The 21203-nt window shown below is 37.0% G+C and overlaps 4 protein-coding genes across 8 annotated transcripts; 3 read left to right on the forward strand and 1 right to left on the reverse strand.

Moving 5' to 3' along the window:
- LOC18603761 (pto-interacting protein 1) lies at positions 872-4405 on the forward strand. Of its 3 annotated transcripts, none has more exons than XM_018119723.1 (8): positions 872-1068; positions 1923-2025; positions 2180-2433; positions 2526-2652; positions 2819-3092; positions 3426-3558; positions 3656-3742; positions 3936-4405. In XM_018119723.1, exons 2-8 carry the CDS (start codon positions 1944-1946, stop codon positions 4068-4070), a joined length of 1092 nt encoding a protein of 363 aa, XP_017975212.1. In that variant the 5' UTR covers positions 872-1068; positions 1923-1943; the 3' UTR covers positions 4071-4405. The 3 variants fall into 3 exon arrangements, with proteins under 3 accessions (XP_017975212.1, XP_017975211.1, XP_017975210.1); XM_018119722.1 differs by having other exon boundaries at positions 1933-2025; positions 2168-2433; XM_018119721.1 differs by having other exon boundaries at positions 873-1068; positions 2168-2433.
- On the reverse strand, positions 5000-9050 carry LOC18603762 (probable receptor-like protein kinase At5g18500). Of its 2 annotated transcripts, none has more exons than XM_007035912.2 (8): positions 8724-9050; positions 7471-8116; positions 7251-7355; positions 6944-7066; positions 6689-6859; positions 6350-6479; positions 5807-6019; positions 5000-5572 (listed from the first exon to the last, which is right to left on the reverse strand). In XM_007035912.2, exons 2-8 carry the CDS (start codon positions 8094-8096, stop codon positions 5447-5449), a joined length of 1494 nt encoding a protein of 497 aa, XP_007035974.1. In that variant the 5' UTR covers positions 8097-8116; positions 8724-9050; the 3' UTR covers positions 5000-5446. The 2 variants fall into 2 exon arrangements, with proteins under 2 accessions (XP_007035974.1, XP_017975209.1); XM_018119720.1 differs by lacking the exon at positions 8724-9050 and adding an exon at positions 8368-8437.
- On the forward strand, positions 12461-15510 carry LOC18603763 (probable beta-D-xylosidase 5). The gene is made up of 7 exons (XM_018119719.1): positions 12461-12790; positions 12885-13190; positions 13304-13473; positions 13563-13663; positions 13762-14100; positions 14200-14637; positions 14761-15510. Exons 1-7 carry the CDS (start codon positions 12482-12484, stop codon positions 15363-15365), a joined length of 2268 nt encoding a protein of 755 aa, XP_017975208.1. The 5' UTR covers positions 12461-12481; the 3' UTR covers positions 15366-15510.
- On the forward strand, positions 17106-21181 carry LOC18603764 (probable sugar phosphate/phosphate translocator At1g48230). 2 transcript variants are annotated; one of them, XM_007035914.2, is made up of 12 exons: positions 17106-17240; positions 17397-17419; positions 17758-17817; positions 17957-18090; positions 18354-18461; positions 18876-18907; positions 19011-19061; positions 19483-19544; positions 19635-19896; positions 20059-20324; positions 20422-20516; positions 20696-21181. In XM_007035914.2, exons 4-12 carry the CDS (start codon positions 18007-18009, stop codon positions 20861-20863), a joined length of 1128 nt encoding a protein of 375 aa, XP_007035976.1. In that variant the 5' UTR covers positions 17106-17240; positions 17397-17419; positions 17758-17817; positions 17957-18006; the 3' UTR covers positions 20864-21181. The 2 variants fall into 2 exon arrangements, with proteins under 2 accessions (XP_007035976.1, XP_007035977.1); XM_007035915.2 differs by lacking the exon at positions 17106-17240 and having other exon boundaries at positions 17313-17419.

Genomic DNA, 21203 nt, shown 5'->3' on the forward strand with positions numbered 1-21203 from the left:
AATCTGAGCATCAAAACAGAAGACCTGGTGCGAGTCAATCCAGCAAAAATCAGCACCCTATCCCTCCTGCAATCCAGAGTCAAAATTAAAAACCAACAAAACTCAACCACATATGTCAGACCAACATCAACACTCAGTCACCAATACATTTTTTTTTTATCTCACAACACCAAGCATCTGTTTAGGCAAACCTTCCTTGGATGTTACGTTATAGATATGTGGACTTGGGCCACTTTATCAGTACAACAACAAGAAATTTGGGCAACCCATATAATATAGCCCCGAGATATGGATGTAGCATCAAGAGAAGAAAAGGACTAATGAATTGCGTGTTGCAACTACAGATAATTAAAGACTGGTACAGCCTTCCATTCCATCAAAGAAAAGAAAGAGATAAGATTGCTGCAGCCTGTGTAAAGTGATTCAACAGATAATGACATGAGTTACCATTGCTATTTTTATCAGAGAAAAAGTGATGGCCTTGCTCTTTCATCTGCAGTTAGGAGAATCATTTCTGTAGCGAAGGCATGGCATGGCACATGGGGTTTCCTCCTTTCCAGCCAATTCCAGCAAAGCCAACAAAGCACAAAATCAATGTTTTTTCTACTCATATTTAAGGTTTGAATATGAGGGTCTCCATGGTTTGAGTCATGACACAAACCAACAGTCAAAAGACAGAGAAAATCACGTACGGGACACGACACAATTTAAGGAAAGAAGTACGACAGTGAATTCAATTTTTACTTCATTCATTCACATTCATTCAGTTACATACACCAATTTTGCACTAAAACCCATAATTGAGGGTCAAAGAATAGAGAGCTATAAAAGTCAAGACAACTAGACAAGGACAGACCAACACACAACCCCTAAACTTTCTCCTCTCTCTCTTCCCCTCATAATAATAATACAGTAGTGTATGTCTATGGTATATAGTAGAATTGCTGTATGTTTGGTAAATCCAATCTGAAACTCTGTTTTAAGTCGCAGAGCAATACCAACTTAACACACAGACTTGACGCAGAGACTGACTCTCGAGTTTTATAAGTTAGACTAATACTAATCAAGGTAACTTCTTTTTCTTTTTCTATGGTTTTTTTGTGTTTAATTCTTCTTTCTCCAAACTGGGTCTTGTTTCTTTGGTTCTTTTAGTCATGTTTGTTCATGTGTTTGATCAGTTTTCTTGTAGCATGAATTTTCTCTATTCTTTTCGTATTGGCTGCTGAGGGTAATAAAAAAAATGTGAATTATGATAGCATAAATTTAAATGTTTAAAACTGTTCTTTTCAATATCAGAAGAATGATATGATAAGCTTGAATGAGAGTAAGAGGTTGATGGTGAAAGTAGGAATCGCATTGATCGGCTTTTAGATGATTAAAAAGACATTGCTTAATTAATTTGATCATTATATCATATGGTTATGACATTGTTCTTGTTCTTGTAATGGATTTCTCCTTCTGGTAGCCTCTGGTTTTGATGTTTGCGGAAATGGAAGGTTTATATGTTTCGATGCCAACTATTAATCATATGCTTTCGCATTCACCCTTTTGTAACAGTACGGTATTACTTTCACGGTAAAACCACCCGTCATACCAAAAATTTGGGAAGAATTCAGAATCCCTGTTTAGAACAATAAGAATGCATTGGGTAGGCTTAGGCTATTGGTAAAGAGGAAGTAGACCAATTCCTGAGAGATCAAAATTTGCAGTGGGTGCTGATTTGCTTGCCACAAGTCATTGGTATTTAATAATACATCTTCAAAATAATCATTTGGAATATTTGAACTCAAGAATTCCTTTATCCAACAATAGTATAGGACACCAGCCATTAGGAATTTATGCTGCTATTTTGTGGTGTTGTAAGGGAATCATTTTAAAATGTGCAAGCTCAAGTCTCATTTTTTTCCTACTCATTGAATAAGATTCTATCAGGAGAAAGACACATGAGTTGCTTCAGCTGTTGTGAAGAAGATGATATTCATAAAGCTTCTGAAAATGGACCATTCAGGCCAAATAACCCTGCAAGTAATTCTACATTCTCAAGCTCTATCTTTGTAATAATGTGTTAGATCGTCCTAAGATTCCCTTTTTCTGCTTCTCCTCCTTTAAATTTGATTTTTCTCCCACCCATTATGAGTTCTGGTTTGGTTAACATGAAACTAAGCAGGTGCTCATGTAGGCAATACTGCTGGAGGTTATCTAGTCCAAGAAGCAGTAACAAGGGATACACAGTCTGTTACCATTCATCCTATTGCCGTCCCTAAAATTTCAGTGGATGAGCTTAAGGAAATGACAGATAATTTTGGTACAAAATCCTTAATTGGTGAGGGGTCTCACGGAAGAGTATACTATGGCATTCTCAAAAGTGGGCAGGCTGCAGCCATCAAAAAGTTGGATTCCAGTAAGCAGCCAGACCAGGAATTTCTAGCGCAGGTCGGTCCTAAAGAAATTTCATTTTATATAAAAAAAAAATGCAGACATGTATTACAAGACAGTATTCAAATTCAAATCACATAACTTAACAGGTATCCATGGTGTCAAGACTAAAACATGATAACGTGGTTGAGCTTGTTGGTTACTGTGTTGATGGCTCTCTCCGTGTCCTGGCCTATGAGTACGCTCCTAATGGATCTCTCCATGATATGCTTCATGGTACGTGACATCATATCATTATCCTCTTCCTCTGTAGTTATTATTTCATTCTATCAAATGAAAGGAGGCGTGATTTTCAGTTTTAATGAATAACAAGATATCTTTGCCTGTTGAATTGAATATATACTAGTGATACAATCATCCAATTTGTGAACGAACTATATAGGAAAGAAAGGTGTGAAAGGAGCAGAGCCAGGTCCAGTTCTATCATGGACACAGAGAGTCAAAATTGCAGTTGAGGCAGCCAAAGGCCTTGAATATTTGCACGAGAAGGCACGGCCTCATATAATCCACCGTGACATTAAGTCCAGCAATTTACTTCTTTTTGATGATGATGTTGCTAAGATTGCTGATTTTGATTTGTCAAATCAAGCCCCCGATATGGCAGCTCGTCTCCATTCTACACGGGTTCTTGGAACCTTTGGTTATCATGCTCCAGAGTAATTATGTTGCTCCTTCACCTTGCCTTCTCTATATTCTATTACTATAATTTTCACCTCTGTTTAAGCTTCTTCCTCCGAATAAGGCAGCATTAATCTGGTGCTCACCACCTCATAACTACGTAAGGCTATCTCATTAAGTTAACGAATTTGCATCTTGCTGAATAATAGTAACGGATCAGTTTAATCGAAAATGCAGATTAAGAACAGAGCTAGAAAGAATAGTCACTAAGTTAATACGTCCTCTCTCTTATAGTTGTCCTTCGTCAGATACAAACCAACCACACATGACAGTATTAAACTGATCTAATTGCTTGTGATTCCTGATGGCAGATATGCAATGACTGGAACGCTTAGTTCTAAGAGTGATGTTTACAGCTTTGGTGTTATCCTGCTGGAGCTCTTAACTGGACGTAAACCTGTTGATCATACATTGCCACGTGGACAACAGAGTCTTGTGACATGGGTACTATTACTTTATGTTCATCTATGTCTTTTTCGTTATTGTCATGTTTATAACATATCTCCAAGCTTTATCCTTACACCATTCTGGACTGTATCAGGCAACCCCAAAACTTAGTGAAGACAAGGTGAAGCAGTGTGTTGATGCTAGACTGAATGGAGAATACCCTCCCAAGGCAGTTGCAAAGGTATTGATGGAGATGATATTTATCTTTGGACTTTGTCAACGTTAATTATTTCTTCTGGCATTTGCTAGCTTTTTCCAAGTTGGTTTGCATTTTGCTGAATTACAAACTTTTAACTTGTCGTTGATATTGGTGCACTGCTTTGCTTCCAAGTCTAACTGATGATGTTTCTCGTCACATTACATGTTGAAAACAGCTCGCTGCTGTTGCTGCCTTGTGCGTGCAATATGAAGCTGATTTTCGACCTAATATGAGCATTGTAGTGAAAGCTCTTCAGCCCCTTCTGAACACTCGGCCTGCAGCTTCCCACAGTGAAACGCGACACTCGTGAATTCCTCCATAGGGATGAACCCTTTAGTTGTTCAAATTCGGTCTGACGATGTGATTTGTTTCCTTTTGTAAATGGGTGCTTTTAATTAGTTTAAGATCAGCTACCACCTACCATCCTCAACCCCAATCATATACTTGTATTGTTTATCAATCATCAAATCATCATCATATCATATCGTATCATTATAATTGAGTTCAATAGACGGAAGTAGAGGAAAGGAGGAGACAAATCGCTTTGGCTTTCCAGTATTTATTACACCAGAAAATGGGTTTGTTAGATAAATTTTTTAAGAAGAATCGAACCAGATTACGTGCACTGCAACTGGGTTGGATCCATTTCTTTGTTTCTTCCTTTTGCTTGTGTAATATTTGAGATTGGGCAATTTAATTTAAATGGGAAACCTGCTAAAAAACCAAAGCAGCTGTAGATGTTTCATGTTTGAACCAGGCCAAAATAGTCCAACTTTTGTGTACATGGTAGCCTTCTGTTCCTGATGATGCATTCCATCCCAAGATCGTGACATTTGAGAGGGCGGAGAAGCAACAGACGTTGGAGAGACTTGTAGAATGGACAAGTTTGAAAACTGAAATGGGAATGCTGCCACCACTGGGGCTAAAACCATGTGTTAGATGCCAACCCCGCTGCACATGGTGCGCACTTATTGTAGCCCCTCCCCCTGGATATAATCACATGCAGATCTCGATTACCTCCCTGTTATGCAACTGTTCCCGCTATTTCACCAAACAAGACAAAATTGAAAAATAAGAGAAACCAGTATGTCTGGGTCCAATGTGAAGTGGAGTTGTTAATTGGCCGGCGACTGCCACTGTGACCCATCATATGCACATGGGAGACGCCAACCAGTTCAGCACATGGACCCATAGGGCGCGGTGCCATGGTCATAATTTTCAGCTTGAATTATTACTACGTCAGCAGAAATATTCTTCCAAGTACTATATCACAACCTCTGCCTGCAACTTTGTTTTTCAACATTGCTTCTACAAGTATTCAACTGAAACAAGTTTAGAGTAGTACTTGCCGTCCCTGTACTCTCGTCAGATTTCTTACTGTTTTTCTTTTCATTTTCTCCATCCCAGCAACAAAAATTCATAAAATTGAACTATAAGTCCTAAATCAAGTAATGGGAAAAAAAAAAACTGTACAGAAAATCTAGTGGCAATGGTGTCTCATGACAATGCCAATTCCGGACACAAACTAATCTTCCCTACAATCTAGAAATGGATACGTAATTCAAAGCTCAAAAGGAATAAATTCCATCAGTTGCCTGCATCTGCCCCGCATCTTCAATCTCAACTATAGGGCATTTGAAGGCATCAGAATATTAACAGATGTAAGGATGTTGGTTGCCCTTAAGTTTACTGGTGATGGGGCATTCTACTGTCCAACCTTAAATCTGGATCATCACTCCTATCAGCATCAGAGTTTTTCCTCTGAGGATCAGCATCTGAATTCACTGCCTGATTCCTTCTGCGTCTTCTATCCTGAAAATTTCATCCAGGATAGATTTTAGGGTCAAGCTAGAGTTACAACAGTAAACTGGACAATTTATCTAAAGCAAGAAGTTGCTATCCTCTAGGCTTTAGCCTGCACTTCCAGCATTGAGTATGACCATTATTTCATAAGAAAAACAGTGCAACTTCCTCAAGTTTCCTTTGATATACAGTTGAAGTAATAATGCAAAGTAATGTGATTACTGGAAAGTATCAGAATCAAACCTCTCGAGGAATAGGATACTCCTCTGATTCAAGCATGCGAACAACCTGACTCATCTTTGGTCTTTTATCAGCATCAGGATCAACACATCTCAAAGCAGTTAAAAGAGCCCGTTTAAGAGCACTAGTTGATGGTCTAGTCTCAATGTTTGGGTCAACTACTTCCTCTGAGCGTCTGAGTTGAACCATCATCTTTAGCCACTCAACCATATTTACCTGAGTTCACCATACAACATGGTCATGTCAAAAAAACTTTATATCAAGTGTCTTATGTCATTGGTGGGTAAGAAGAATGAATAAACAAAAGCATTAGATATAAAATTGGCATCATGAAATAATCAAGGCTGCAAAGAGCTTTAGAGTATTTTTATCCATATATGATTCTGGTACACAGGAATTACAAACTTCAAAGCAAACATCTATCTGGTAAAAGTACATGAATGATAAAAACATCTCATAACAACAAATAACTCTCAGAAGAAGCACAGCACATAAAAGCCTTTTTAAAATGTCAACCTATGCTAATGAAGAAGTGGTCTTCCTTACCTCAGGCTGAGGGCGACCATAATCTACTGGGTATCTTCCAGTAATTGCTTCTAAGAGCACAACGCCAAAGCTATAAACATCACTCTTCTCATTCAGAAGGCCAGAGTTGGCATATTCTGGAGCAACATAACTTGGAAATCATGCAAGCAGGAGGAAAGACTACATTAACTAATGATATTTTTAACTTCTTTAATGATACACCTCCTTAGGAGTAAAAACAAAGGGAAGTGAATAAATTAAAAAAAAAAAAAAAGCTAAAACTGAAAAGGAGAATGAATGAACTAGTGAAATTGGAAAAAGTCAAGGTAGTTGAATGTAGAGGAAGGGCATTATTCTCACCCAAAGGTACCCATAACTCTGGTTGTGATATAACTTTTCCCATCACCTAGCAATTTGGCCAGACCAAAATCAGATATCTTAGCATCAAAGTTGTCATCAATCAATATATTACTTGATTTTATGTCTCTATGCACAACTTTTGGTTCAATAGCCTCATGCAAATAAGCCAGCCTGCAGCATTTAGTTTTGAGTAACAAATGAGATTAAACCCAAGGTAAGCACTAACAATCAAGATTTAGTTAAAGGAAGACTTACGCCTTGGCAGTGCCAAGAAGAATCTTTATGCGAGCCTCCCAAGTAAGATATCCCTTGTGACACATATCTCCACGAAGCCATTGCTCCAAATTGCCATTATTGACATATTCATAAACCAACAACCTGGATTTTGTAGTGGAAAATTTACAAAATATCAGTAATCTCTCTTTCCCTTCTATGCCACAGATTACAAGAACACTGACACATAGAGGTAAAAATTCGTTAAATTTAACTCTCATAAAGGGATACAAGGCCACAAGCAGCCTGCTCAACTTGCCAAATCATAGGGAGTAGATAAACATGGTACCTTTGTGTTCCCTCAATGCAGTACCCAAGAAGTCGAACTAAGTTTTTATGCCGCACATGACCAATGGCTTCAACTTCCACCCTGAAATCCTTGTCCGCTTGTCCCCTACAAAGGAAAAACAAAACATAGAATCATTATCAATTAACCTTACAAGCTATGGACAGCATAACAGAAACAACAGGATTAATCTTCCACAAAAATAAGCTTCTCAGAAACATACGGATTGTTAAGGAGCTTTTTAACAGCTACAGGGGTCCCATTAATCAGATTGCCTCTATAAACAACTCCATATCCACCATCACCAATAATATTATCCTTTGAAAACCGGTTAGTTGAAAGCTGCAGGTCTCTCAGAGTAAACCAATGACCCCAGCCCAGGTGCGAAAATTCAGGCAGGCCAGACAAAGGTGAAGGAGCAGTCAAAGGATGTGAAGAAGGCCTGTATGTGGAAACTGTCCCGTTGCCTCCCTCTTCTCCTGGTTGAGATCCTTTAACATCTTTCTCCACATGATTAAAGGAACCTGACTGGCCACTATCATCTCCATTATCTACACTAAATACAACCTTCTCTGAATCTCTGTCACTGAATTTATCATTAAGGGTGTTCAGACCACCACTGTTTGCTGAAACTTGATCAACTCTTATCTCTTTAATTTCCTCTGAAACATAAGGTGCTTGCCTTACAGGAAGGATGTCATTAGCCCTTCTGGATTTCTTCCGAAAACTAAGCCACAGAGATATGCCAAGGATAACCAAAAAAACCACTCCTAAGCCAATTACAATAAGTACCCACAACTGCAGACCAATGTATGTTTTTGACAGAGATTTGTTCAGATCAGACGCCATTTTCACCAGCACCAAGATGCCTGAAAAATGTTTAACTAAAACAACTTAAACCACATCCTGCATCTAATAATTGAAAACTGCTACATGTTTTGCATTTATTCAAAACATTAATTGATTTATGAAAGAAAATTTTCCAATCTAATCGAATAAGATATTAAACTGAATATATGTGCATATAAAGAGAAAAAATGGCTAATAAGTTTCAGGGAAAAAAAGTTGGGAAAGAAAATTCAGAAAGATAAGGAGCAACAGAGTGAGAAGCAAGGCAGACCTTTAACGACAATCAGGTTTCCAGAAAAGAACCCAAAGACCCCTCAACCACAGAGAGAAGCTAAAAGGAAAGCAAAGAGTTTTCTTAAAATCAAAGTCCACCGACTACCAAAACCTTTTCAAATAATAAACAAATATCAAAATCAAATAGAAATAGGCATCACATTTCCAACACACACCCTACATTTGACAAATCATCACATATAATTAAAGATTCAGACCGAACCAGACATCATATTTCCAACGAAAAAGAAAACACGCGAATTTCAGGCATCATTTGACGAGATCAATCAAAAATCAAAACTTTGGCATTAGATGCCAATAAACACAACGAAGAGCAAGTGAATCAAAACAAACCTTATAGAGACAGTGCTGGTAAGAGGAAAAGCGAAAAAAGAGCAAACTTTAAGACTATGGGTGTTTATAAAGAAGAAAGGCGAAAACCCCACAGGGAAGCACACTGAGAGGCTAGAAAGTGGCGTGCTGCATTGTCAAAAAGAAAGGATTGGCGTAGGGTTTCCATGTGTCTGGGTTCTTGAGAAATGGGTTTGGATTTGGGGTATTGGGTAATAAGAAGAAGATGTGGAGTTGTCAGTGGTAGGTAATGAGGAAAGACATGCCTTACATTAACAGTGAAACAGAAGCAGCTTACAGAACAATTGGAAGCTTTCTTTGCTGTTTCTTCACTTTTTATTCTATTTTTCTATTATTATTATTATATATTATTGGAAACGTTTCTAAATGGGAAAGTGACATATAATCTGAAACTTACCCATACATATATATATATATATATATATATATATACATACATACACACACTATAACTAACTTAAAAAANTTAATTTCTTTTAATGTTTTGTTTCCTTTGACACGTAAATGTATTTGAGCAGACTCGACATATAATTCACCATGGAGTGCATACTACCCCCCTACTACATATATATATATATATATATATATATATACATACATACACACACTATAACACTTAAAAATAAAAACCGTTTGTAGGTCTCTTTTTTATTCTTTAATCTTCTTTTATGTAAATCTAGTTCAATTCCATTTCGTGAATGAATCTCTTTTCCTTAGTACTATTACTAGTACTGTTAGTATTTTCTTCGCAGCCAAACCCTGACTTGAAAGAAAAAAAAGACAGCAGAAGAGAGTGGGGGTAGGAATATGATTACAGGAAACATGGTGCAAGCGTGAACATGTGAAAGAGGTTAAAAGGTCAAAATAATCAGAAAGTACCCCAAAACACAAAACTTCAAGCTCTCATTATGACCATTTACTATGTACCATAATCTTCATCCTTGAGTTCTGTGGATTCTTTTACTTTTATCTCTTTTTGTTTAGTAGATCTGCATAGTCAAAGAAACAGACTGGACACCACAGCGGGTTTTTTATTGAGCTTCTGTCCCAAAAATACCCTTGCTTAAGCTTCCCAATATGAATAAGATTTAGCCTTTCATCTTTATGTAAATGATAAGAAGAATGCCGAATCAAGCATAGTCCGTCCCCACAAACACAAAGATAAAAGTGGGAATTACAAAAGGAGGAGCGGTCCCGTCAAAATTTCAACAGTTGCCCAAAATAAGAGTAGAGCATAATTGCTGTAATAATGAATGAGGATCGAGGAGTAAAGGAATAATCATGGTTTTGATCTGTAAGAAGCAACCTCCGCTCCCTCTCCCCAACATTTACAGCCAAAAAGAGTTATCATGTCATCCTAGGACATTTCACGAAGCAAGCATTTGATTGGGTTACGGCAGACAATTCAATTAATTAAGGATTCTCCTGCTGAGAGACGTTCAATACAAATAATTGTGGCAGTGTTTGACAAAATTATGGTTGTGATCTTTGTCCCAAGTCTCCTTTCTGCACAAGGTTAGACTTGCAGTGTTTTAATATACTACTCTTATTATTATTATTATTATTATTATATGTTAAGCAGTTGGGAATGGCGAACGGGTCCATTGATTGTAAGCTCAATTGCAGCCAAGCCAGACCCTCAAGGCCAACGTGTCAGATTGCTTTAGATATCAAATACAAACAGAAAAATTATAGATAGTAGTAGATGTAGATGTTAGTTGTTGGCTTGTTGCTCTTGTTATTGTTGTTATTTTATCAAATATCATCATCAATGTGTAATTCGGCATTGCCCGGTAGTAACATTAATTATTATGTAGTGCGACTTAAGTTCATGCTTGTATAAAACTAAACTAAATTAAACTAATCTAAAGGTAATGCATTCACAATCCTCCACCCAACATTTGATGTAAAAAAATTAGTACCAATTCACGTGACTTTGCACCCTAGTAGAAACAACTGAGGAATGAAAGAGGTTCTGATCTGAGATGTTCAACCATTTGCATCTGTACAATTGAAGAAACAAAGGCCATTGGGCATTGGCATGACTTTATGAGCACACCAAAATCCTTTTTCTATTGACTCTGGGCTATTCCATTTGAACAGAGTTTGAATCTTGCTAGCTCATGCTCACCCATCTCAATTTTAATTATTTTTCTTCAAGACTTGATTTTGTCATCTGCTTTGATTGTGGTCCTTAAATGTGCAGTGGGTCTGTTCAAAGACTAGCTAAGTCATTCATTGTGAACACCCATTTCCGTCCATATATAGGCCCCTCCCTAGAAAGAAATGAAACAAGACAAGAAAGCTCTCAAGGATATGAGCTGTCTTTAGTCCTAACAACAATATTTTACTGTTCAAAAGTGCGTTTAAAGGGGAGAATATTGATAACCTTAATTAATACGTAGAAAAGTCTAATGACAAGGAATCTAGGGAGTTTTAGGTGAAAACTTGACGTTTTACCTTGCTGGCTACATGCTCACAGACTGCAGTACTACCACTATATGTATATATAGGCACAAAAATGTTTAAAAACGAACTACTTTGTAAAATCACCATTGTTGTGTGTGAGTAAGTAGTAGAATCAATCAGTCCAAAACAAAAGCCCGAGGAAAATGACAGCTAACACACCCACTGTGCTGTGGCTGTGATTGTGATTGTGATTGTGAAGTAAATTTTGTTTTCAACTTAGGATCTCAAGTTAATTCTGTAAAGGGTCTGAAATATTGACATGGAGCAGGCTTGGAGAATGTAACATTTTAATCAATGTGTTTCAATCAATGTCTGTGTAATGTTTAAAAGTGTAGTGCAAGATAAATTTCTTGTCATAGATGCTTGGTGGCTCAGTAAATGAGGACCAAACATTTTCAACAGTGGGGCTGGGGTTGGGGCTGGGGCTGGCATACGTGTGTCGAGATGGATGGAGTCTTGCTTATAAAAGATTTGACAAGAGCAGCTATAGCTGGATTACACAAGAAACAAGCACATAACACTAAAGTTTATTCAAAAGTAGAAGACAAAATAACAAAAAAAAATCATGGTTTTTGGATTGGCAAAGATGGATTAATGTTGTTGTGAATTGACTAAAGAATTAATGTGTAGTTTCAAAGATTACCTAAATAAAGCACATGACAATTGACAACATGTAAAAAGAATTAACCGAAGCATCTATTTAATTAAGCAAGGCATTGAGACAGGTTTGTGTCTATAATTAAATAAATGAAATCAAATGTGTTGTTAATTATTCCAAAACAAAAGTCAACTTCCAACATTGTCTATGTTTAATTTAATTAATAAATTAGTGGTAGCAGGATTTGTAAATGGGACCCAAATTTGGTATGATCAGTTCAAATGCACAAGACCTGGTCACAAATCTAGCTTCTTAATTCATATTGAATTCTTAACTAAATGATTTTCAAAGAATCTGCAACTGATTATCTCAATCTATTATTATTTCCAAAATCAACAAATAATCTCAACCATCTGTTTTTGAATAATAATTAAGATAATTTCAAATTGAATTTTACTATAATACACCCAATATAAATAAATATGGGACTCTTTTTAACTTTGATAACAGTAGAGCAGCAGACAGCGTAACAATGGCTAATAAAACGTTGTTTATGCTTCTCCTTTCTCATATTATTCTTTGTTTCTCAATTGTTTTTTCAAATCTAGATGCGAGTCTAGCTGAGGATGGAGCACCTCACTTCGTTCATGTTTGTGACCCAGCCCGATTCGAAATGCTTGGGTTGGATATGGATGAATTTGCATATTGTGATAAATCTCTCCCATATCATGTCAGGGCCAAGGACTTGCTGGATCGTATGACCTTGGTTGAGAAGGCCGACCAAATGGGACACGGCACCAGTGTTGGTATCCCAAGGATTGGATTACCACCATACAATTGGTGGTCCGAGGCACTACATGGCGTCTCTAATACTGGACCCGGCACTCACTTTGACTCGGTTGTTCCTGGTGCAACAAGTTTTCCAACTGTCATTCTCACCGCCGCAGCCTTCAATCAGACACTTTGGAAAACTATTGGCAAGGTCAAAATTTTCTTTTACTTGGGATATATCTATATCTATTACTATTTTTATTTATTTATTTGATATATATAATTATAATTATATGTGCGTGCAGGTTGTTTCAACCGAAGCAAGAGCAATGTATAATCTAGGACGAGCAGGATTAACATTTTGGAGTCCTAACATCAATGTAGTGAGAGATCCTAGATGGGGAAGAACTCTGGAGACACCAGGCGAAGATCCTTTCGTTGTTGGACTGTATGCAGTTAACTATGTAAGAGGGTTGCAAGATATTGAAGGACAAGACAACACTAGTGATCCTAATTCTAGACCTCTCAAAGTTTCTGCATGCTGTAAGCATTTCGCTGCTTATGATGTTGAAAATTATCTTGGTCTCGACCGACTCCATTTTAATGCAAAGGTAATATCTTTCATTAATTTGTTATATTTTTATTTTTATTTTTTAAAAATAATTGATTAAGTTAATCTTAATTTTTAAAATTTTTATTAATTAATTATTATTTTTTTATGAAGGTGGCTGAACAAGATATGATGGAGACTTTTAATTTACCCTTTGAGATGTGTGTCAAAGATGGTGATGTTAGCAGTGTTATGTGCTCTTATAATCGTGTCAATAACATTCCAACTTGTGCTGATTCTTATCTTTTGAAAAAATTAGTTAGAGAAGACTGGAATTTACATGGGTATTTAATGAAACCTATTTCAACAACAAACATATGTTCGAGTTTATTTTCATAAAATTAATCTTTCGATATGATGTTTTTATTTTCAGGTATATAGTATCAGACTGTGATTCTATTGCAGAAATCGTGAAAAGTCATAAATGGCTTGATGACTCATGGGAAGATGCTACAGCTCATGTGCTAAAAGCAGGCTTGTATCTGTATCACTTAATTTTAATGCGTGCATTAATTTTCAGGGATACAAGTCAAATAGACTTGGACTGATTAAAATTTTTACTTATGAATTAGGTATGGATTTGGATTGTGGAGATTCCTACAAGTATCTTCCAAGCGCAGTGAGTCAAGGAAAAGTTGGAGAGGCTGATATGGATAAGTCACTCAACTACCTTTATGTAGTACTCATGAGACTAGGGTTTTTTGATGGAATTCCGGCGTTGGCATCACTTGGCAAAAAGGACATATGTTCAGAAGAAAATATTGAATTGGCAGCTGAAGCAGCTCGACAAGGGATTGTGCTTCTTAAGAATGATAATGAAACTTTGCCATTAGACGCTACAGAGATTAATAACCTAGCACTCATCGGGCCACATGCCAATGCGACTGATGCAATGATTGGGAATTATGCAGGTTGTAACTAGATGGAATTTTAGCAACTCTTTTTTCTTATATTTATTAGTTATTAATAACTAAATACATTTATATATCTACTTTCCAATTTGCATGTAGGTATTCCATGCAAAATCATTTCTCCACTTGAGGGTTTTTCTGCAATTGGAGAAGAGGGTGTTTCTGGATTTGCAGGAGTGAATTATCAAATGGGATGTGCTGAAATGAAATGCCAGAACGATAGCATGATAAACTCTGCCGTCCAAGCCGCAAAAAAGGCGGATGCTACTTTACTTTTTGTAGGGTTAGATTTGTCTATTGAGGCTGAATGGGTTGATAAAGAAGATCTTCTCCTTCCTGGTTATCAAACTCAGCTAGTCACTGAAGTTGCTGAAGCTTCCAAAGGTCCAGTTATTCTTGTCATCATGTCTGCCACTGCAGTAGATATTTCCTTTGCTAAAATCAACCCCAAAATAAAATCCATTTTATGGGCTGGATATCCTGGTGAACAAGGTGGTCGTGCTATTGCTGATGTTGTTTTCGGAAACTACAATCCTGGTAATTTCCAACATCTTATTATTTGGTCCAACAATTCAAAATTAAACTATAATCATCTCATTTTTGTCCTCATATACCTAATTTTTAACTTGTGTCTATCCTGCATACATTTGCTTTAATCAGGAGGAAGATTGCCACTCACATGGTACGAGGCTAGCTATGTTGATAATCTGCCAATGACATCCATGGCTTTAAGGCCAGTTGGTGACTATCCTGGAAGAACGTACAAGTTCTTCAATGGCTCAACAGTATATCCTTTTGGTTATGGATTAAGTTATACAAACTTCACATACGAGCGTAAATCTGAAGAAATGTCTATCGATATAAAATTGAACAGACTTCAACATTGTCACAACTTAACTTATTTGGATGAAAATTATCAACAAGATTGTCCTTCAGTTTCAATTGCTGATTTACCGTGTGAGGATGAAATTGCGTTTGACATCACGGTACAAAATGCGGGGCAAAGGGATGGAAGTGATGTTCTTATGGTGTACTCAATTCCACCGAAAGAAATCAATGGAACTCATATCAAGCAACTGGTCGGATTTGAAAGGGTTTATTTAAAAGCAAAAGAGAGCAAGAAGGTGAACTTTGGGCTTAATGCTTGTCAAAGCTTGAACATTGTTGATGTGTCAGGTTATAGGCTTTTGGCATCTGGTTTGCATAAAATTGTGGTGGGAGATACTGCACTACAAATTCCAGTGCAAGTCAATTATAACCGGTAGAAATTTAATTTGGAGTTGTGAAAATGTAGGATTTGATAGTTATGTTATTGATTTAGTAGGACTTGATGACTTGTTTTGTTAAGTTAGGTTGGACTAGATTAGGCAAAGGGTAAATGTAAAAACATGCTCTTTGTTGAAATAATAAAAAGAGATTTCATGACTTTTTATTTATTTCTTCATGGCAAATATAATATCCAAAAATGGAAGGAAGGAATTAAGCCCGCCGCCCGATGAAACACGGGATCCCATTAACAAGTCTTTAGCTGTCAAGATTTTATTTATTATTCTGATATCTGTAAGAAAAACAAAACAGATGTGTGGTGCATCTCAGCATCTGCTCTTGCATTGGTTATGATTTTTGCTGCGAAATTGCAACGGAAGTTTGTTATGTCCTGCTGATTTCCAGCTTAATTCTTATGTATCTTTCAATTTTTATGTTTATGTTTAGGGTGTCTCTATGTTATGGCCTTGCCTCAGGCTGCTTCTGCTTGGGAGCCGAAGCTTTTACATATAGCTCCTCCTTTAATTTGTTAAAAAAAAACAGCAAATGGCCTTCACCTAATTTTCTATATATTCACGCATGCTTCATGAACCAACCACTAAACTTTGACACCTTTATTAATAAAGGAAAGGATTCTGCGCCTTTTGTCCATACTCACTTATTCTATCAGCTTAGTTGTTTGTATTTTTAACCTGTTTGAAAAACTCCGAAATTAGATCATCTCATTATTCTTACTATTTCTGTCTTATTTCTTTCCCAATTATTCATATGCTTCATCAAGAAATTACGTGTTATTGACTCTTGCCATAATGCACCTTGCTATATATATATATATATATATATCCTTCAAAACTACCACCACCAATATTTTCTCTTCATTTTTATTCTTCATGCTTGTTTTCGTACCAGAACGCCCGGCAATCATCCAATGTTCTGACTACCTTCAAGGCAAAACAGACACTACAAAAAGTATTTGGCAATGATGATGCATTGCGCCCTCCCTATTCTCTCAAACTAATGACAAAAAATGCGGCAAGCACTGTGAAATTTGTATTCCAGTGGGATAAATTTTTGGGGTTATTAGTCTTCACATCAATTTCATTGTATTCCTACTCTTTCTCTCCCCCACTGACACTGTACTCCTCACCATAACACTCCCCTTGAACCACCTCCTCCTAACCATCCTATATGATGCTACCTCACTCACAGTTTTCTTTTCTCATACCCTCAACTACCACACACCATCATTCAAGATAGGCCCCCTCCCCTCAATTCCCCACACCTGCCCTCTACGTACCTTACCACTTCCCCATCCAAATCAATTTCGTCTTAAGCTCACTAAGCCAAATACAGCTTTCTTTAGCCGCTTTTCTTCTGTCTTATACTCTTTCTTTGTTCCATCCTCTCTTTTTTCATGTAGTTAATAATGAAGAGTAGAAAAGATTCAACAATGAAAAGCATGGACGGCCATGGCCCATGGGTGATGGGTGATGGGCAACTTGGTGATGGATGTGTAGCAATCCTTAAAAAACCATAGACAAGTTTGGACCACGTTCAATCCAAAAGAGTGAAAGGAGGTGACTCAGATGGGAAATTTGGACCACGTTCAAATTAATTCATTTCCAACTTGGCAAATCATAAAATTAATTACATTTCTTTTGGTTTTGTTTTTTTTTTTGGGTTTAATTAATAAATATATAATTAATTAAAAAGAAAATAAGGGAAGCGTGGGACGGGATAACGAGATGAGAACAAAGGTGGAGGCGGCCGCACAGGAAAACTAAGGCTAGTGTTAGTGCGTGAGACTTGAGACTGGAGACTAGTAAATTTGCCAATGCCTCTCCTCCTCCTCTTCGTCTCCTTCTTCTAATTAAGTACTTGACAATTTCAATTTCAATTTCAATAGACTACAATTACTCACACTCCCACTCCTTCCTTCCTTCTTCTTCTCCGCCAAACACCGCTTTTCTTTTCTTTTCTGACCTAATTAATTCCCTTGTCTGATCTGCCAATTTTCCTTCCTTTTTCAGATTCGCAGCCGATGCATCTGCCGGTAATTCTCTCTGCCTACTCCACTCTTTCCTTCCTATTTGTATTGTACGCATAATAGATCAGAAACGGATCACTCCTCCCCTCCCACATTGTCTTTCGTTTTCCTTTTCCTTCCTACAGATTTACTTTTCTTTCTTTTCCTCGCCGCCCTTCTAGTTTTTATCATTTCTTTCATTTGCTTCTCTTTTATGTTGGTAAATTAGGTGCCGCTTCCTTCTCAAAGTGCTGATTCCTACACCTTCTTTCACTCCAATCTGTAGATTAATTATGAATGCAAATTTTCAGCTTTTACTGATTGCTTTCATTCTTTGTTTGTTTTTTTTTTTAAATCATTTTCAGGTAATTCTAGTACTAATTGTGTTGGACGCATCATTCTGATTAATTACACCGGAAAAACTGGTACTGTATCTTATGTGTGCTTTGCCATTAGAAAAACTTTTTTCTTTTTTTAATTTAAGTGTGTGTGTGTGTGTTAAGATGATGGATGGTTGGGTGGACATAAACCAGTATACTGTTAAGAGTTCTTTTTTTTTTTTAGCATTCTGCGGTTCATAATTGGTGAAAGGAAAGTGAAGGGAATCTTCCAAAATGATAAACAAGCCGCTTGTATTGACTTATTTCTACCTATTGATCTACATTTTGCTTTCTTCCGGAGTTATATTGTACAACAAGGTAACAAGCTTCCTCCATTTTTCTATCTTTTGCTTCCTTTCATTTTGAATACTATGTGTCAACGTCTCTGTTGCTTTTTGTCACATTGGGTTCTGCCTATTGCTTTCTTGGTCTCTGTAAATTTTATCACATTTCAATATGCCAATTTTGATCAAGATTGTTCAAATGGTTAGGTTGCAGCTATAGCAAGTTATGAATTGTCTGGTTAATTTTGGCAAGGAACCATTCATTTAAGTAATTCACTGTCTCCAATTTCATTGCAGTGGGTTCTGTCTCCTAAATACTTCAATTTTCCATTGCCTATAACGTTGACAATGATTCACATGGCTTTCTCCGGACTGGTTGCATTTTTTCTTATCCGTGTTTTCAAGGTATGGCATGCAACTAATTCAATTTTTCTCTCTTCTTCATTTCCCGCACTCCATTTATTCTTCCTTTTCCTCTAATATTGCTAAATATCCTAAGGAATGTCTTCATGTTAAACTGGAACAACAGACTGAATTGTATGCTCCATCTTGGTGTTATATGCAAATAAATATAGGAACGAGAAGTTTGCCACAATAAAAAAGCGTTGTTGATGACGTTTTCCTCATTTTCGGGAGATAGTAGCCTCTCAATGTATTGGAATTGGGCTAAAGTGGCCTTTGTTTTTCAGTGTGCATTTTGCTGCATAAGCAAAATATAGAATTGAGAGCACTATTATCACAATTCTATGCAAGCTTCGTTTTCCATTGTTGTGATTAACTTGGTAATACATTTTCTTCGCCGCTGATCTCAACATGCAGGTTGTAGCTCCTGTCAAAATGACATTTGAAATGTAAGTGCATTTCTTTATGCATAATTGCCATGATTATTCCCAACTATTGCATTGCTGCAGGGTCCATCTTCTCTTTCCTTGACTATTTTTCTTGGTGTTGCAGATATGCAACATGTGTAATACCTATAAGTGCCTTCTTTGCATCAAGTCTTTGGTAAGCACTTTGAATGTGGTATGACTGAACTTCTTGTTTGGTGTGTGATGTAGTGTTTTCCTTCTTAAGATGGTAGGAGTTATCTGGTGTAATGAGTCATTTATGTCAGCAACAAGTACAAACATACTGCTTGAAAACCCTATTAACTTATTGGTAGATATTGATTATGCAGTGAGTAGTATGTTTCATAGTGTATCCCCCCTTTGCTTTCAATGAGAATTACTATAATTTTAAGTGCATTTATGCTATTGAGTTTCCTAAAGGCTTCTGCTATAGACTGCAAATTGATTAGGATATAGAGCTTGTTGTGTACTGGCTGTACAGAATTTTGACAGCTTTGTTTTACCTTTCTCCCCTTTGTGGATAGTGTTTCGCATGTTCTAAGCATCAATTTGTTATTTTTTTCTTGTTTCCGATGCAGGTTTGGTAACACTGCCTATTTGCATATATCTGTGGCTTTTATCCAGATGCTCAAAGCTCTAAGTATGTGGAAACAAAGTGCACTTTTTAATTCATTAGCATGAAATCTCTCTCCAATTTTAATGACTGGCTATTTGTGTTTCGATGTTACAGTGCCAGTGGCAACATTTTCCATGGGTGTTATGTGTGGCACTGACAAACCAAGGTGCGATGTGTTCTTAAACATGGTGCTGGTCAGCGTTGGAGTTGTCATTTCCTCATATGGGGAAATACATTTTAATATAGTTGGCACAGTTTATCAGGTTACGGGCATCTTTGCAGAAGCTCTTAGGCTGGTCTTAACTCAAGTCCTCCTGCAAAAGAAGGGCTTGACTCTAAATCCTATTACCAGCTTATACTACATTGCACCATGCAGGTACACTGGTTCTATCACATGGCTGCCATCCCGTATATATAATCTTTATGTTAGATATATGTGCAATATTTTGCTTAAGTGATGTTTTATTGTACTGCTTGACAACAATGGATCAATGTGTGATCTTTATTTGTAATTTTGCCTCTTTTTTCCTTTACGCAGTTTCGTATTTCTTTTTGTGCCTTGGTGTTTACTGGAGAAGCCTAGGATGGCAGTTTCACAGATACAGTTCAATTTCTGGATCTTCTTCTCCAATGCTCTTTGTGCTCTGGCTCTGAACTTGTCCACATTCTTAGTAATTGGAAGAACTGGAGCTGTCACCATCAGGGTTGCTGGTGTTCTAAAAGACTGGATACTGATTGCCCTTTCGACTGTTATTTTTCCAGAGTCTACCATAACTGGGCTAAATATAATTGGTTATGCAATCGGTACTTGTCCACTCAGTATCATGCCATTACATTTTTTTTTTCCTTTGTTCTATTTGAGAAGTTATCTAGACACAACCTCATTTTGTTTGCTCTCCAGCTCTCTGTGGTGTTGTCATGTATAACTACATAAAGGTTAAGGATGGTCGTGCTCCTCAGCTACCTTCTGATAGTATTCCAGAGAGAATCACAAAGGTCAGTGTTGTCAATAATCCTTGATATCACAATCTTGTCAACATAATGTTTTATTACTTGGACTTGAACTTAGTCTCTGAAAATTTTACATATTATAATGAAAGATAATACAAACTTGCAAAGTAATATAAATGGCTGTGGCATGTCAGATTCATGATGTGGTAATCTGGTTGATACAGGATTGGAAGTTTGAGAAGAAGTCATCAGACATATTCACCCCGAATAGCGGTAGTAATAGCAATGGAGGGAACTTGGATGCCTCTGAATTGAATGATGAAGAAGCGCCCCTGCTTTCGTCAAGGCTATCTCATGTCGGGCGTTCACAACTCAGCAACCATACGGCATGAATGATGTTGGAGAATGGTAGTAGTAAAATGGGAACAAAAAGAATGAGATGGCAATTGACATGGAAGTTGAAGGGAGAAATTGTTTTCACAGTTAAAAGCGAAGGGCGATTTTATTGTAATTACGTTGCTCAGAGACCCATAAGCGGGGCGATGAGCTTACCGTACCCAGTATAGTAGTATGCTTTATTTGCATAGAATTGCATTCTTTGAACTCCCACTCACTCACTCACTCACTCACTCACTCATAGTGATCCTAAACCCTTTTTCGGATTCGCAAATGCTTGCACTATTATATTATTCTTCGTTAATTTCCGTGTATTATTCTCTCTTTGAAAACTCT

This window comes from Theobroma cacao, chromosome 4, assembly GCF_000208745.1.
Source record: "Theobroma cacao cultivar B97-61/B2 chromosome 4, Criollo_cocoa_genome_V2, whole genome shotgun sequence".
Lineage (NCBI taxonomy): Eukaryota > Viridiplantae > Streptophyta > Magnoliopsida > Malvales > Malvaceae > Theobroma > Theobroma cacao.

Bases quoted from the DNA above. Each gene is read 5' to 3' on its own strand.
- LOC18603761 (XM_018119722.1), top strand. From the start codon at position 1,944: ATGAGTTGCTTCAGCTGTTGTGAAGAAGATGATATTCATAAAGCTTCT. The intron at 2,434-2,525 runs GTCGGTCCTAAA...ATAACTTAACAG, and splicing joins ACCAGGAATTTCTAGCGCAG to GTATCCATGGTGTCAAGACT. The intron at 3,559-3,655 runs GTACTATTACTT...GGACTGTATCAG, and splicing joins AACAGAGTCTTGTGACATGG to GCAACCCCAAAACTTAGTGA.
- LOC18603762 (XM_007035912.2), bottom strand. From the start codon at position 8,096: ATGGCGTCTGATCTGAACAAATCTCTGTCAAAAACATACATTGGTCTG. The intron at 6,860-6,943 runs GTAAGTCTTCCT...TAAATGCTGCAG, and splicing joins CTTCTTGGCACTGCCAAGGC to GCTGGCTTATTTGCATGAGG. The intron at 6,480-6,688 runs GTGAGAATAATG...ATGATTTCCAAG, and splicing joins AGAGTTATGGGTACCTTTGG to TTATGTTGCTCCAGAATATG.
- LOC18603763 (XM_018119719.1), top strand. From the start codon at position 12,482: ATGCTTGGGTTGGATATGGATGAATTTGCATATTGTGATAAATCTCTC. The intron at 13,474-13,562 runs GTATTTAATGAA...TTTTATTTTCAG, and splicing joins GAAGACTGGAATTTACATGG to GTATATAGTATCAGACTGTG. The intron at 14,638-14,760 runs GTAATTTCCAAC...TGCTTTAATCAG, and splicing joins TTTCGGAAACTACAATCCTG to GAGGAAGATTGCCACTCACA.
- LOC18603764 (XM_007035914.2), top strand. From the start codon at position 18,007: ATGATAAACAAGCCGCTTGTATTGACTTATTTCTACCTATTGATCTAC. The intron at 19,545-19,634 runs GTATGTGGAAAC...TCGATGTTACAG, and splicing joins CCAGATGCTCAAAGCTCTAA to TGCCAGTGGCAACATTTTCC. The intron at 19,897-20,058 runs GTACACTGGTTC...TCCTTTACGCAG, and splicing joins TACTACATTGCACCATGCAG to TTTCGTATTTCTTTTTGTGC.